Source organism: Aythya fuligula, chromosome 5 (genome assembly GCF_009819795.1).
Source record: "Aythya fuligula isolate bAytFul2 chromosome 5, bAytFul2.pri, whole genome shotgun sequence".
In the NCBI taxonomy this organism is placed as follows: Eukaryota; Metazoa; Chordata; class Aves; order Anseriformes; family Anatidae; genus Aythya; species Aythya fuligula.
In genome coordinates this window covers 59,561,794-59,574,113 of record NC_045563.1, presented here as the reverse complement: position 1 = coordinate 59,574,113, position 12,320 = coordinate 59,561,794, and the positions used below count along the sequence as shown (strand labels likewise).

Here is a 12,320-nt window from a genome sequence, read left to right as displayed (position 1 = left end):
GCTTACAAATGTCTGTAGCATCCCTGATACTGCTGAGCTTACAGTATTTCTCTGTCATAAAACAAGGAAACAAGCTCGGTAGGCTTCAAACATCCATGCCAGTACAGCTTCCCTTTCCTGGAAAGGAAAGGGTTACCAGAAAGACAGTATGCTGCTGAAAGGGACTTTGTGTCTCGATTAAAGCCAAACAGCAACCTTTGAAGCATAATGAGAGAGAGGAAAAGAAACCACATCCCAAAAATGCATAACCATATTCCTCACTGAATTCACAGGGCCAATGACAGACTGTGCTGTAAATATGCAAGATCCCATTGCATGCTGATTTCAGCTCAAAAACTCAGGTGTATGACAGCATACTACAGACACAGATAGGAAAAAAAAATAAAAAAGAAAACAATCTAAAGAAACTCACCTCAGCTTTGTTTTGTTTCTCTTCATATTCACTCTGTTCCTTCTCCATACCAACCAACTTAATTTTCAGGTCTGAAACTTCAGCCATTAGATCCAATTTCTGAGTCTCTAGTGATGTTCGACTTAGCAGCTCCTGAAAGCAAAGCAGAAAATTTTCCTGAGTTATTTTTATTTGAACACTGACAGAATGCTGCATGATTTGCTGACAGTTCCATACATAGGTGTCTACCCCTTTGTTTATGTTTTCAATACAAAAGCAAAATGATTCTTTTCTTCAAAAGCCACATTCACTATTACTTTACTGTGCAAAAAGCATTTAATGCTGAAAGATAGATTTAACACAGTCATTCACTGCAGGCAGAAAAAGTAACTCAAAAAGTACGGAGTGATTGGCAAATTCATGTGAAAGCAAATTTATTTACCTCTCTTTATGTTGCCTATACTTTGAACTGTTTGAACTGCATGTTTCGAGTTCTGCAGCTATTTTCACCTACACATTCTCCTGTGTTAATCACTAAACCACTGTCCTCTTCCCCACTTCAATAAAATGTCTGGCACAGTGTTTATCCTTGCACAAGACATGAGATCAGAAAACAACACTAAGGCTGAACACACACAAACCTACATCATAACATAGAAGCCTTCAGACAACACACTATAGAACAGTTGACTGCTTCCTAAGATATTCGTCAGATGGAGCTACATTTTAGCATTATAATGCAGTGTTTTAGAACATTTTATCATACGTTATTCAGCAAAGGTTACGTTACAGAACAAGCACCCTAACCAAAACAGTACCAAAGATAAGCAACATTTCTGTAGTCATGCTAACAGTACTTTAAGTTTATACTGGGTAGTACTTGGTAACTTTTCAACACTACTAACTGTAGAGGGAACAACATTGAAAAAGAAGCAATAATAACCAACTGGAACCTAAAAGGCAATATCTAAACTGACTAATACCAAACTAGAAACAATTGGCCATGACTTTTGCTCGTGTGCCCTGAGTTCATTTTTCAGATTGCAGAGAAAGGCATACTTTGGACAGAGTGGTATCACTGTATTTGGAAAACATTCACCATTCACCTTCATTGCATCTTTCAGTTTCCAAGAAAGCAAAAGCCAAAAATCTTCAAAAACGTAACAGAATATATTTGAAGTTGCGTCTCTTGGTCTCTATTTTCAAAGTGAAAAATCTATTCAGGAGTTTAAGTCCTACTGAAAATTCAATACTTAACTTTCCAAGTGCCTAATTTTATTTATTTATTTATTGGATATTCTATTTTTTAAATTTTGATGGTTATTTGTAACTCACATCTATGTTTTGATCACATGAAACATACTGAGGAATTACAGCAGATTCTGCTTTGAATTACATGGAAATACCTTAACTGAATTTAGCATAGGTATTCCGAATCTATGCTGATGTTACTGAGAGGTCAAAAACTGCCCTTTCCATCAGTATGCTTTTCTCATCTTACCCTCTTCCACAAACTGCAGAGTATGTTGTATACTATGGTTTAGAGCCAAGGAAGCCACAAACAGTATTTTAAAAATTATACAGTTAAAATTCATTTGGAACCCAAATCTGCTTTATATGTAAATTGTTTTAGTCTGGTGGGGAATACTGCCCAAATCAGAAATAGCACTCAACTTACATCTGCATTGAAACACAAGTTATCTAAGCCACCCACTATTCCCAGTGTTGTGCCCACTCTGCTGACATTGGCAATGATATTTGTGTATGGACGGGAGAATAAACAAAAATGTAGTTTTATTATTATATTTATTTTTATTTTTTGGTCTTTGGATGGAATAATGAAATAATCAGGAAAAGGTAATGCACTGACTTTATTCCTATTCTAAGGAGCAGTCACCTAATGAAATCCCAGTACTAGCTGCTTTCTACAAAGGTGATTACAAATTGCAATTATAAATAACCCCTCAATGTTCCAGGGATAAAGGATGACATCCTCATTAATTTACACAAGATCCAGTTCTGCGCATATTCCAGCCCTGATTGGAACAGGCTCTATACGGATGGTAACACAGCACATTTCTGCAGATTAAGATACAGCTATAAATGAGAACTCTGATAGAGAAATAGGGCCACTTAACATCAAACAATCTAGCAGGATAAGAGGCTCTATTCACTGTTGAACTAACACAACTTTATTTATTTATTTATTTATTTTGACACTGACTTGGCATTCAGTGATGCAACAGGAAGATTTCTTAATAAGGCATAGCATCCATCTAGACATTTTTAACAACAGATCTGTCCTTTGAGTACACTGTCTGTTATTACTCCCTACTTTTTCAATAGGCTCCTAAATTACACTTACTTGTGCAGTGGAGAGTAATACCTCACCCTCATTCTGAGTTCAGCAGCTCCATGTGAAGAGTAAGGTGCTAGCTGGTATGAGTGAGCATGAAGGCAGCTGAGATCATTTTTTAATCAAGTCAAACAAAACTTTACAGTTTGCTCTGAAGCTGGAGGATCAGATCCTCAGCGAGTGTAAACTGGCATAAATCTCTTGCCTTAAAATAGACAAAATAGCTAACTAGCCCTGGTTTGTTTTCAATGGAGCTACATTGATTTAAAACAGCTGACAATTTATCTTGCATCTAGAGTGTCTAACTTTTGCTTTGAAAGAAAGTGCCGTTTTAAGTAAATGTCCCCTCTTGAAATGGATAACATCTGGAAGCAATTATTTTCATCTTCAAGCAGATGCTCACAGCGAACAGCTCATTAGAGAATGTGACCCATTTTGTTACAGAGAAATTATAGTGTATTTCAGTGGTATGATGCAACTTGAAGCCAGCCAGAATAAATATGCCATTGTAAGAAAAGAAAATACAAATTTATGTTATTGGTTTTAAAGCAAAAAGGATAATATGAGAGAGGCAAAATGGTAATTAGGGTTGTAGCAGCTTTAGGAGGATCTCAAAAATCTCAAATATAGAACATATTCTAAGAAATCTTATGTATAAGCAAGTTAGTTGTTTTTCATTTAAAATCCATTAAAAATATAAATTAATTTCTTGAAGGTCCTTTTTGTGAAAATCAACTTTTAACCTTAAAAAGATAAAGAAAATGCTATTTTAGAGTAGAATAATTACAAAGATGACTCATGCAGAAGGTACAAAACATGTATGGCAGACAGATCAATGCACACCAAACTAGTTCCAAACACAACTGTATTTTTCAAATTCACTCTGTATACTTCGTAAATATTTAATCATGCTTTTCAATATTCCTAGTGAAACTGACACATGCACTATATCTCACACATTTGGTTGGCTTGGAAATACAAATTTCTCATAAAGCTGCTTATAAAATTTAACATGACAGAAAACAGCTTAGAAAGAGGGCACCCACACTATTCTAGGTTATCTGTTTTAAGCACTGTACATTTCAGGATATTTAGCAGTCTACAAAACAGATGAAATAATCATGCTATATACTGTTTCAGAAACCATAAATAAGATTCCAGACAAGTGGAAAAAAAAAAAGCAGACGCTAGGGTCTCATTTGCACTTGTGCACTGTACAAAATACAAGACTCCAAAATTTCATACTTTTCACATTCATTAAAGTAGCTGAGAGAGAGGCAGAGACAGATGGACCTACCTGGTAAGCAAAATTCAGCAAGAACCACCGCAAATGAGGACTGCACTTTCCAAGTGCTGTGTGTCAGCTGTGGTGGAAATAAGATATTTGCTTAACTGAAAACACAGCTGAGAGCAATGTACGTGTGTAATCTCCATGAAATGGTGCAACTCAGTAGCAGAAAGTGAATTACAGCCCTCCAATTCATCATTTGTCCATTATATAGTTAAGCAACAGAAAGGATAGAACTTCCCATTGCATTCACAAATTGGACAGCCCTTTGCATATATCTGACAAGCAGATGCGCCTATAACTGTAAAATAATAAAACAGTGCAATGCTCACCTGTATAGATAAGCTGCACAACTTGAGAGCATACTCTGAAAACCTCACGCCTTACAACCAGGGCAGCACAGAGCACACTTCAAACTCTGAAACAGTAAGCTAGCTGCTGGCAAGGAGTTACCACACGTTATAAACAAGTGCTGAAATTCATTTAAGATCAGATAACTGAGGCAATTGAAAGTTGAAGGAATGAACCTTGCCAGCCAACAAAGTTCCTGAGAAGCAAACAGATACACACCAGATTTGCACTGTGCAACCAAGGTAGGATTCCATCTCCCTTGAGAAAAAGACAACAGCAAAAACAGAATAGGTACACGCTAAATTGCATGGGATTCAAGTTCCTACTCTAATACAGCTCCTCCCTGCATTTTTTTTTTTTTTTTTTTAATTTTTTTAAGAACATTCTCAATTGCGCCTCACCAAGGATGTTGTCTGGCACATGTTCACCTGCTCTGCGCACCCAGGTAGAAATTAGCCATAAACTAACACCAGAAAGAGGAAAAGCACAGAAATTCACTCCTGTTCATTCAAGTGTTTCAGTCTCCATGTGTTTGAGACAGAAAAAACCCTAAAGCCAAGCACTTTGTACTTTGCAACAGAATTTAATCGACAGAAGACACAATAATCCTTATGCAATGCAGCGATCTGACAAGATTCCTCTGGATTGCTTTGTGCAACTACGTGTCACAAATAAGCTGGAAGGCAAAAACAAACTGTCAAACCACATTTAGGATTTGGTACAGGTCAGGCAGAAGACAGCCACTGCCACACAGTTCAGCATTTTGGCACAACTTTGGTTGGCAAAATAACCTGTACATTTTATGCCATAGAGCTTCAATGACAACTAGTATCTGCTAAATCAATCAAGTGCAGCACAGGAATAGCAAAGAAGTATTTTCACTTGCGATAATTACTATACCAAATGCACTTAAAAGAACTGTGGAAGTGAAATCCGAATGTGTAGAAAATTCCCTTTTCAAACTGACAAGAATTACAACATTGATTCCATCGCACCAGTGCATTTGCGTTCTGGCTGGCTGGTGCTTTCTGTTATGGGACAATTTAGGACAACTACTTTATCTATATGTAGAGAGAGCAAAATCTACTTTTGCTTTCCAATTCTGTTCTACATTTATTCACAGTACAAATGAAGCAAAAGTTGATCAAATGTGGATAGGAAGTCCCTCCGAGGCTAACGTAGCAGATGTTCAAGATCCCCTCTTCGCTTAAAATTTCTTTTTTAAAATTCACTGGAAGTTCTTAGAAATGCTACAGATTAATTTAGAGCAAGACACATATCCACCATTTTTCTCTAAAATCAGCTGTAATATCACATTTTAAAGTAACTGGTATACTAGAAATGGACTGTCACAACATAAATTGTGTTTTTAAGATAATTCCAGGAGGTTTTTTGTTTATTTTTGTTTTGTTTTGAGACAAACTCATTACAACGTACTAATGGGCAAGGGAGGCAACTATTCACACAGGTATCATTTCCATGTCTTTTACACACTCATTGGCAACTAGAAGTCAATTCAGAGAGACCAAACTGGGGTCTTGTTCCTAGGCATGCCCCAGAAAATTTTCTCTTACCACTGGCTATGATTGAAGAACAAGAAAACATTTTTCTTGGCCCAAACTAAAAGGATATTTAATGACGGATCTAAAGTTTTGCCGTTGACTTTCATGAGTTCTTGAAAGACCTACTTCATTTTAAAGACAATGCAAATACCTCAAAGGCAGTGTTCTTTCTTAATTAGGGTCTGTAGTGGAAAAAGTATCCTTACAAAAGCAGAATGTTGAGTTTGACATAGTAGCATCACATGTCATGAAAACATACATGTCATATTTATTTTGGCTGTGGTTTCATAAACATCTAGGTCAAATGTGCAGCCCACCACTGTCCTTATGCCATGCCTTAACCTCTTCTGTAAGCTGGTTCAATTCACTAACCAAGCAAAAAAATATCTCCTTTTAACCACTGCCTGCCCCCCCATTCCTTTCTGCCCAGTCATAGAGAAAAAATTCTGGTGAGCATCAGAGTCAGTAAAAAATAAGTTTCAGGTGCACATATTCAGGAACAGAGAGAACAAAAGAACAGAACAAAGCCTTCTCTCTCTCTTCTGTCTCTCTCTCTCTCTTTTTTTTTTTTTTTTTTTTTTTTTTTTTTTTTTTTTTTTTTTTTGTAGTGGAAAACTGTTAGATGATCTCAACATGTTTCCCATAAGCCCACATTGTGACTAAGGAATATTGGTCCCTCCTCTTAGAGAATCACAATTTCCTCCAAAGCAGCAGCATCTCTGTTGTTCAGCATTCAAGATGTCCATCCCAAATGCTGAACAGCCTTTTTAGGTAATTCGAACAAAGTTTATTTTAGCTGCTGTTTCAAAAGTGTTTGCATGATAGCTTTGTAGCAGGGTTCAAAACAACTGTGCATAAATCATAAGCCAAAAGGATTTTAGCCAGTAACCACACCCTTACAAAGTGGACAAGTCTCTGCTAGCACAGACTCGGAAAAGCTATTTTGCAGGGTAGCATTACATACCCTTGCTGTCGTGGTACCAACTTTTTAAGTAATTTCATTAAATTATCTTAACAAGACATATCATTTTTTCGTTGTTGTTGCTGTAGCATTTTGGGCACAAAATTAAGTTAGATTTCTTATAGTTCCCAAAATTAAAAAGACAAAGCTTATGCTGTACTCACATATATGGGTTCTCAGGTAAGTAAAAAAAAATATGCATATCCATATTGCAGTTACCTTAGTTCTACCAATACACGTTAAAGATTGCTCAAAATATGGCAATTATCTTAATCATTCCATCTTCTGTTTAGAAGAAGCTGTCAGCTTAAGATCACAAATGTAGGAATCAATGTAGTTCAATATATTCCAAATAAGTAAGCAGAACCAAGAACTAAAACTGGATTTACAATATACTTCAAGAGAATAATAGAAGTCTTTCTGAAAAGCAAGAATGTTTATACAGGCAGATAGAGGTGGATGATTATTATTTATTTATTTGTATTACAAAACAGGTAGTTTCCTGCAAAAAATAAATTAATACTGTAATACTGTCTTAATTGCCCTTGAATGATGCAGAGAATAATTCTGACTGGAAAAACTCAATGACAACATGAATATCTTTCATGTCATTACTAAGTGTCATGGGCACTTGTACAGGACATTGGAAACTGCTGACGAAGACGACCTAGTTTTACATTAAAACAGGAACCTTCTACACTCTATATGAATGCATTCATGAAGTTTGAAAACAGATTTTCATAATTTAAATATTAAATAAACAGTTACTGTTCTTTGAATTTCACTTCAGATGTCACTGAAAAACTAAACGTACTTGCTGTTTACATTTTCTAAAACACCTCTTCATTTAAGTATAGAATAAAACTTTTCATAGTTGGAAACTTTTTGGGTTACAACAGTTGTGAGACCAATTTTGTTTTGTTTTGATTATTATTTTATTATTTATTTTTTGTTTGTTTTTATTATTTATTTTGAGAAACTTGGAGAGTTCTGACTGAAAGATGTTTAGGATACAAGTTCACCATATGGAAACTGCTACCATTTAGATACAAATGTACATGGATCCTTATCATAGTAAAATAAATTTATTCAGAATAACTTAAGTTTAATTTAAAGCTTTGAATAGTTAATTGAAAGACTTGCATATTTCACACAGACTAAAATATTAAGTTTGTAACAGAACATTTCAGTAGCTGGAAAGGAGAAATACATGTTCCTTAAGAACAATATATATATCCTGCAAATTTCTGGTCTATATTTTAAGGGTTAGTTTCAAATTTATTTTCAATGTCTGTGCACTGTATTACCAGCAGTTTATCTGCATGTTTAGCAACTTTTCTTGGTAGAAACAGAAGATTGCACAGGGAAATTTCTTTCATGGCCACAAAGCTACCATCTGTACAGTAACACATGAAATATTAGATACTTATTATTCATCCTTCTTCCTCAATATATGTCATGAAACACCACCAATAGATTAAATCATATAGCCTGAAACTGTTGATAACAAAAAATGCCATGTACTTTTTTTTTTTTCCAAAAACAAGGGGAAAACTAAATTAAGCAAAAATCTGTATAGAACCTAACTTGATACAGTAATTCATTTCAACTTTACTAACTGTTCAGCTTCAAAGCCTTATGAAAATAGAAGTTTTATTTAAATAAAAGTTTTCAATTCTATAACTGTACATATATGAGGTACATTTAACCTGTCTAACCAGTTACTCAACCATGTCCAAATTTAGTTCATCAGCACAGTGCAAATAATACACAATAGTTTCATTTTACATGCTGCCACGTACAGTGTTATGTAACCAGCCAATAAAACATTTTTGCAACAGAAAAACAAAGAAACTTTTATTTCAAAAAAAAAAAAAAAAAAAAAAAGTGCAAAGCAGCAAGAGAACAATAAAAAGAGGCAATTCTTTCTGTTTTCTCTTTTTGCCAAAGACACTCACACATGCAGACAGACTAAGCTTGCATACTCTCCTCTCCTTTGGAGGATCTTATGTAAAAATCTTTCTAATTCAGATTTTTACCTGTTGAAGCATCTCTTCTGTAGCATTCAGTTTCAACTGATGCCCCTCAAGACAGATTTCTAAGTCCCGGATTTTCTCTCCTTGAGCTTCCACCTGGTCTGTAAGAACACTCACCTGTAATTTGAGAAGAGAAGCGCAATGCTACTGAACTGACTGTAAATAAATTTGAATTTCATTATACAATTAACTTCCAAATGCACATTTTTACCGCAAATTCTCTTTTAAAGTCCTTAGTAGTTTCATACTCTTTCATAACTTGCTCTACTGAGACAGTTTTCCAGTCTCACCTACAAATATTTTCATTCAACCCCCGCCCTACTCGGACTGTTTTTTTTTTTTAATATTAAAATGAGAGAACATTTCTAGAAGAGCTGGAAGAATACTTATAGGTAGCCTGAGTCAGTTCATGCACAAGTCTCAACAACTAGAAAACACCAAAGAACATATTATACTGAAAATACTTGAAGTGGTCTTGAAGCATGCACTGCTATTTCACGTTCTGTTGGCACTCAGCTCCCTAAAATGGGTAAATGATAAAACGGTTCATTTGGAAACCAACCAATTACCTTGCTTCTTACAAGAACAGAAAAACAGCTTACCTATCAATAAAGCGTTTTGAAGTTGTAAGGAATGCAATGAGTAAAAGGCATGTTTTAGCAGCAACAAAGTTCTATTCCAAGAAAAATTCCCAGGCTTTGCAAGCCAAAACATGACAGCAAAAGAAATGAGATACAGACAATGAATCCCAGGAAAAGAAACAATAAGCTATACTGGTAAAGAACTGTAGGAATTGTGGTACAGACTGCTGAACGTGTAACAAGAAAAGCCCAGCAGCCAAGCTCAAAGCTTGTGAAGTTCTAAAAAAACAACAACAACAACAAAAAAAACAACCAACAAACCAACAACAACCTACATGTAGGCTCAGAATAACATTAGATAGATATGAAAAAGTGTTAATTCCTATGTTAGGAAGCACATACACTCTGTAGATTCATTTTTGGTATTTATTTATATAAAAGTAGTTTCCACCGCAGACTAAACTTTGATTACACTAGAAAATGTTACCTCAAACAACAAAGCAACCATAGGTTTCTAAACTCCAGTTTTAATGAAACATGTTAACAAAAGCTTATCTATGTTCTCGTATCCAACTCTGGAGTACTTGTACTTAAAAAAAAAAAAAAAAAAAAAAAAAAAAAAAAAAAAAAAAAAAAAAAAAAAAAGTACTTGGAAGTGAAACCTTTAAGATGTACCCATACCCGTTAAGCAGCATTGTTAAAGCCCAAGGGAATCAACAAACAACTGAGTTCACTTCAGGGCAGCTGCAGCGGGAATGACTGGGTGATCCATATTTGTTTTACCTGCAAACATAAGGACAAGGATGCCTGGGAGAGGGATACAGAAAAAGAAAACCAGAGCATTTTATTTTTATGCCTTTAAAGTAGTTGGCCCTTGAGAAAAGCACAGATGAACACAGGATGAGAGATGACAGGAAAGGGTGGGTGGAAGGAGATCGCAACATTTTGCCACTCTTGGCCAGAAGCACACTAAGACACATGTGAGCTGGTAGGGTGGAAAGAACTGCCCACAAGGAAGTCTGTTGCTTATCAACTTTTTTGTTTCACTCCCATTACGTATGTCATGGTGCACAAGAAGTTCTGAGAGATCAGAAAGCAAGAAAAAACAAAACAAAACAAACAAAGCCCCTTCTTCAGTCTGACACAGTTTTCAGAGCAAGTAAAAAAGTTTGACTTAAAGGGTCAGGTTAAGTTCCAACCAGTATTGAAACTTATAAGGAAAACTCTGTGTATTAAATGTGACCTGCAAAGGCGTTTAGTAAAAGTTTAGTAGCTTTAGAAGCACTGTGCTGAATATTCCAATTATTAGGTTGAGAGGCACATTAGCTACTTTGAGCTCATATTTTCCTCTCCATTTAAGATCACATCTGCCAGACTCTTCTAGGAATCAGTAAGCTGCACACAGAGTATAACCTCAGCATATGCTGCACTGGCAAGTCCATCTTGCCTTAGCAGTGCAACATCAACATGAGTCAGTCCCTAGTGAATACATCTTCCGTAAATATCTATAAGGGAGTTATATTGATAAAATAGCCCCAAATCAAGTGGTATAATATTTTAAAATACCTTAGGAAAAAGACCTTTGTGGAAAAACAAAACAAAACAAACAAACAAAAAAACTAAACAGTAAGTACATTAGCCCCTATACACAGGCACTGAGCTCTAAAACAGTATTGTTGATGCTGTAGCATTTCCAGTCTCCACCACACACTGAACAGCAGAAGTAGGTTTCAAGGTCCCCTGTTTGAGTTAGTCTTGGGAGAAACAGAGTGTGAGTGGCACCTGTAAAGTTGCCTTGGTATGACTTCTTCTTCAGCAAGACTGGAGCTCTCCCAGCTTTGTATTCCCCACAAATTATAGCTGTGGGCCACAGTTACTGGCACAACAGACTGTAAACCACCACAGAGAGGTGCTCTGTCTCCAATCACTTTTTCACCTTTCATGCCATTGGTCACACTCAAGAGCAGGGTTTGCACCAACAGACTCTCTAAGGCCAACGTAACCTCAAGATGGGGTTTGCTTACATTCCTCACATTGGACTGCATAGACAGAATGTGCAGAACTGGTATAAACGAGGTTCTAACAGAATCACAGGATGGATGAGGTGGGAAAGGAGGATGACCTCTGGAGGCCATCTTGTCCAACCCCTCTGCTCAAGCAGGGCCATCTAGAGCAGGTTGCCCAGGACCAATCCCCAGCTCTGGATCTTGGCATCTTCTTATTTTTGTTGCTGATCACCTGCTGACCAAGGCTTTCATCTATGTTATTTGACTGGGGGTTTTGGAGTTCTACTTCAATAGCGTGCATTGCAATAGGAAAATGCATTAGAATATATTGACTATACCTCTCGATGGGGTTACAATGTAGGTAAAAGGCAAAAAAAAAAAAAAAAAAGTTTCTACATCTGATTTTAATCCATTCCTTTTGCGGGAAAACTGCAGGCAGGACTCTGAACCACGTCATAAAAGCATGAACCATGTCACTTCTTTAGGAGTTTACTGTATTAGCTGTATTGTCTAAATACCTATTTCTGTGGATGAAGAAATATCTTCTAAAAAGCAACATGAAGAGACAGGGAAAGTACATACTGAGAAGTTGCCTCTATGTTGCCTCCGGTGCTTCTGGAGACTAGTGGTCCTATTAAATCTGCAAGAACTGACACATTTCTAACACAGCCAAAGCTGTAGAAGACCACCAGTGCAAAACAATCATCAACAACCATCTGTATGGTTCAAACCACATCCAAGAGGACAGCCCCTTCTATACACAAAGATTATGGGACTATAAACATATG

The 12,320-nt window shown here is 36.2% G+C and overlaps 1 protein-coding gene across 7 annotated transcripts in view; it reads right to left on the bottom strand.

Moving 5' to 3' along the window:
• The window catches only part of PPFIBP2 (PPFIA binding protein 2), a 107,533-nt gene that overhangs the window by 36,619 nt on the left and 58,594 nt on the right, over positions 1–12,320 (bottom strand). For 6 of the 7 annotated variants that reach the window (XM_032187564.1, XM_032187566.1, XM_032187565.1 and 3 more), the window contains 2 exons: positions 8,949–9,062; positions 413–544 (listed from right to left, as the gene is read on the bottom strand). In XM_032187564.1, coding sequence (XP_032043455.1) covers positions 413–544; positions 8,949–9,062 — 246 coding nt within the window. Of the gene's footprint in view, positions 1–412; positions 545–2,756; positions 2,815–8,948; positions 9,063–12,320 lie in introns of those variants that run through there. The other variant, XM_032187570.1, reaches the window with a different exon arrangement.